Source organism: Aplysia californica, unplaced genomic scaffold (assembly GCF_000002075.1).
Source record: "Aplysia californica isolate F4 #8 unplaced genomic scaffold, AplCal3.0 scaffold00706, whole genome shotgun sequence".
Taxonomy (NCBI): Eukaryota; Metazoa; Mollusca; class Gastropoda; order Aplysiida; family Aplysiidae; genus Aplysia; species Aplysia californica.
Window position 1 is genome coordinate 139,554 of NW_004797976.1, and position 3,838 is coordinate 143,391.

At 44.0% G+C, this 3,838-nt stretch overlaps 1 protein-coding gene across 1 annotated transcript in view; it reads left to right on the forward strand.

Annotated features, from left to right (window-relative positions):
- Positions 1-3,838, forward strand: part of LOC101847613 (cAMP-dependent protein kinase type II regulatory subunit) — a 10,269-nt gene that overhangs the window by 1,385 nt on the left and 5,046 nt on the right. Inside the window, exons 2-4 of the mRNA XM_005108655.3 lie at positions 780-946; positions 1,642-1,874; positions 2,987-3,183. Coding sequence (XP_005108712.2) covers positions 780-946; positions 1,642-1,874; positions 2,987-3,183 — 597 coding nt within the window. The remainder of the gene's footprint in view (positions 1-779; positions 947-1,641; positions 1,875-2,986; positions 3,184-3,838) is intronic.

The following is a 3,838-nucleotide window of genomic DNA, read 5'->3' on the forward strand; positions in this document are numbered from 1 at the left end:
TCTCTCTCTCTCTCTCTCTCTCACACACACACACATACACACGCACACATATACATGCATCTTCTTTTCTTCAGGTGTCAGGTCTGGAGCAGACATTGATGATCATGGTACAACACTCCTTCCTGTTGTTTGCCACCCTGATCAGCTCAGTTTTTCTTATCACGTTATTTGTTGAAAAGCTGTCACGCAACTTGTGTATAAGAAGTTTTTGACAACAGGAATTATAACACCCTCCCCTCCAAAAACTCCTCCCCTCCCAAAACTCGCGACCACTCTCATTTAAATTTATGTCGGTATACGCATAATATCCAAGTGTGATGGTAGTCTTTTGGTGAAGCTACCTGACCGGTTATTGTGAGATTGTGAGTTCTTGGGTTCGAGGCTCACCTCAGTACGACTTTGTGTCCATGGGGAATGCACTTTATAAAACCTTTCCCACCTGGCTCGGTCCTATCGGAGATGAACCTTAAATTCGGAAGTCCTGTCAACTGAATAACTTCACAGTGTTGCAAGGGACGTTAAACCTATCCAATTTCAATCTAGCACGCAAATCCAAATAGCGACAAAAGTGTGTGTGTGTGTGTGTGTGTGTGTGTGTGTGTGTGTGTGTGTGTGTGTGTGTGTGTGTGTGTGTGTGTTTGTCTTGCTTCAGTTTTGAGTATTGAAAGGGATATGTTTTTCAACAAAATACACAGTAAATAATCATGCCCCTTATTTTTTTGGAAAAAACAATTTTTTTCTGTTAATCTAATTTCGCTTCTGGGTACTGTCTATGACAGGACTATCAAGAGATGAACGGGTTCGGTCCAGCCCCAAACAAGTCCAAAGTGCCGATGTACATTATTGTAGATGACGATGAGGAAGCAAAAGAACCCGACCCGGAGACGCTGAAACCCAAAAACTCAAAGAACAAATATGCCAGAAGAGGATCTGTATCGGCAGAAAGGTAATGGACCTTTTGTATATCTAAATTTAACGTTGTTAGGTGTTTGAATCCCCCATGGACACAATATAGATAATTCAGGAGGAAGGCTTTTTCTACCCTGTCTTTCAGGGCTGACCTGGGCTGAGTAGTGATACAAGGTCCCAGCAAACAGGCGGAGATACTTGATGTCTCTCCTCCCCACCCCCAACACGGGAATCAAATCCACATCTTCTGAGTGCGACAACAGCGCACCCAACTGCTACACCACAGGCTCGATAACAAGTGCGTGAGAGACTCGTTATTTTACTTGGGCTATAAGTCGATCCCCCCCCCCCCCAAAAAAAAAGAGTCGTATAAAAGAGTTTTTTTGTCTTTCCGGTGCCAGAGACCAGGAAAATGACAATAGCAAGTAAAGAATATATATTATTGATACTGAAAAGGAATATTCTGGAATTATACTCTGCTCCCAGGCATGATCGGCGTCGGTGGCCTAGCGGTTAAGCTACCGGACCCGTAATCGTGAGATTACTGGTTCAGGGGATCGAGTGTCAGCTCGGCCCCACGTTGTGTCCTTGGGAAAGACACATATTTACACGAATTTCTCATTTGGCTTGGTCCTTTCGGAGATGGACGTTAAACTCGGAGGTCCCGCCTCTTAAATAACCTAATAGAGCTGATAGGGGAATTATACAATTACCATTTCACTATTTCTTCAGGTATGATCCGGAGGCAGATGATGTAACTGACGACTCCAAAGTTGTCCACTCAAAGACCGACAGTCAGCGCGAGCGGCTGGCAGAGGCAGTCAAAGGCATCCTTCTGTTCAAGTCTCTGGATTCTAATCAGTTGAGCGACGTGGTGGATGCGATGTTCGAGAAAAGGGTGACACCGAATGAAGCGATCATCAAACAGGGCGATGACGGAGACAATTTTTACGTCGTCGACAGAGGTAAGCTAAGAGCTGGTGCAGACTATCAAGCAGGCTAGTTTACATTCAAACTGTAATTGTAATCAAACACTTCAATCGAACCAGTTTACACGATTTAGAGGGCGGGCTGCCTTAACCTGCCTATCGGGGCCGCCCGGTGCTGAATGAATTACGACATCCGAGGAGACAATTGAAAAAAAAATCCTCACCCTGAAATCAAACTCACGTCTTCTGCGTGCAACGAAGAACCCGATCATTACAATACAGACACCGCTAAACTACTCTAAAGCATATAGGAAAGAAAATAATAACAACAACAAAATAATTTCTCTAAGCGTTAATGAATGAACATTATTTTTGATACAAGTTTGAATAAATGCAAACGTAACTTTCTACTTCAATTCTTTAGAACAACAATCTTTCGTGAATGACGTCATTGGGACCCACATGGACATGATTGTAATTATATGTACCTGTATATCAAATATGACAATGAATAGCCAGAAAGCTAGACGCTCAAAGTATAAGAGCGTATAGACAGAAAGACTTCTCGCTCTCACTAGACACATTGAGGGCGGCAGAGGCAAAAGTAGACCAAGAGTGGGTAGGAGGCGAGGGAAGACCACTAAGTCATTGCTTTTTTGAGAGCATCTGATTCCGAGCAGAGAACTGAGTGGCGAACTATAGGTGCCGGTGTCTGTTTCAGGTCTGGTATTTCACGATGATGATGATGATGATGGTGATGGTGATGATGATGATGATGATGATGATGATGATCATGATGATGATGATGAAGATGATTTTCAGTACTGTATTTAAATTTTGAAATTCTATGGTCTCCACTCTTTTGTGTTGTTCCTTTTTTAAAATCTTCGAACTGTCAACAACGATGATGATGATGATGATGATGATGATGATGATGATGATGATGATTCTCAGTACTGTATTATAAATTTTGAAATTCTACGGTCTCCACCATTTTTTCGGGTTGCTTTTTCATCTTCGAGCTGTCAACAATGGTGACGATGATGGTTGTGATGATGATGGTTGTGATGATGATGATGATGATGATGATGATGATGATGATGATGATGATGATGATGATGATGATGATGATGTAAAATACGTTTCAGGTCGCTTCGGAGTTCTTGTGGGTGCAGGGACGGACATGAAACGCGTACATCAGTTCGACAACAGCGGCAGCTTCGGGGAGCTGGCTCTTCTCTATAACATGCCACGTTCGGCGACAGTTGTGGCGGAGACAGAGGGAATTCTGTGGGCGATGGACCGCCAGTCTTTCAGAAGGATTGTACTGAGAGCTGCTTTTAAGGTAGGCTTATATGAGAAATGTATCGGTTATACGCCCTCATCTACAAAATTCAGATCGTTTAGGAGCTTGGTTGCTTCGATCTTGTCTATCATGGCCAACCGGGATGAGTGGCGTCGGTAGCCTAGTGGTTTTGCCTCCAGACTCGTAATCTTGAGGTTGCAGATCTTGGGGTTCGAGCCTCAGCTCGGTCCGACGTTGTGTTATTGGGAAAAGCACTTTACATGAAATTCCCAATTGGCTCAGTCCTTTCGGAGATGGATGTTAAACTCGGAGGTCCAGCCTCTTAGATAACCTAATAGTATTGATAGAGGCGTTAAACCTATACCTTTTTCAACCGGGCAGAGAGGCATTCGGCGTTCTAGCAGACAAACGGGAATGCCCGATTCTCACCCCCCCCCCTCCCAAGGGAATCGTACTCACATCTTCCATGTGTAAATGAAGACAACGTACACTTGATATAATTGTTATTTTGATCAGAAGAGTACACGGATGAGGTGGATTTGGTTGAGCGAGGATGGCGATTGAGAGAGATAAAGAAGAAAAGTGGGGGAGGGTTGGGGGTGGGGGTGGGGGGCTATTGACATTAGAATGACGGCCTAAACAAAACATTTAGTCTCTTGTGCACTTGTGTGTTCGTAGGGGGGGGGGGGGGGGA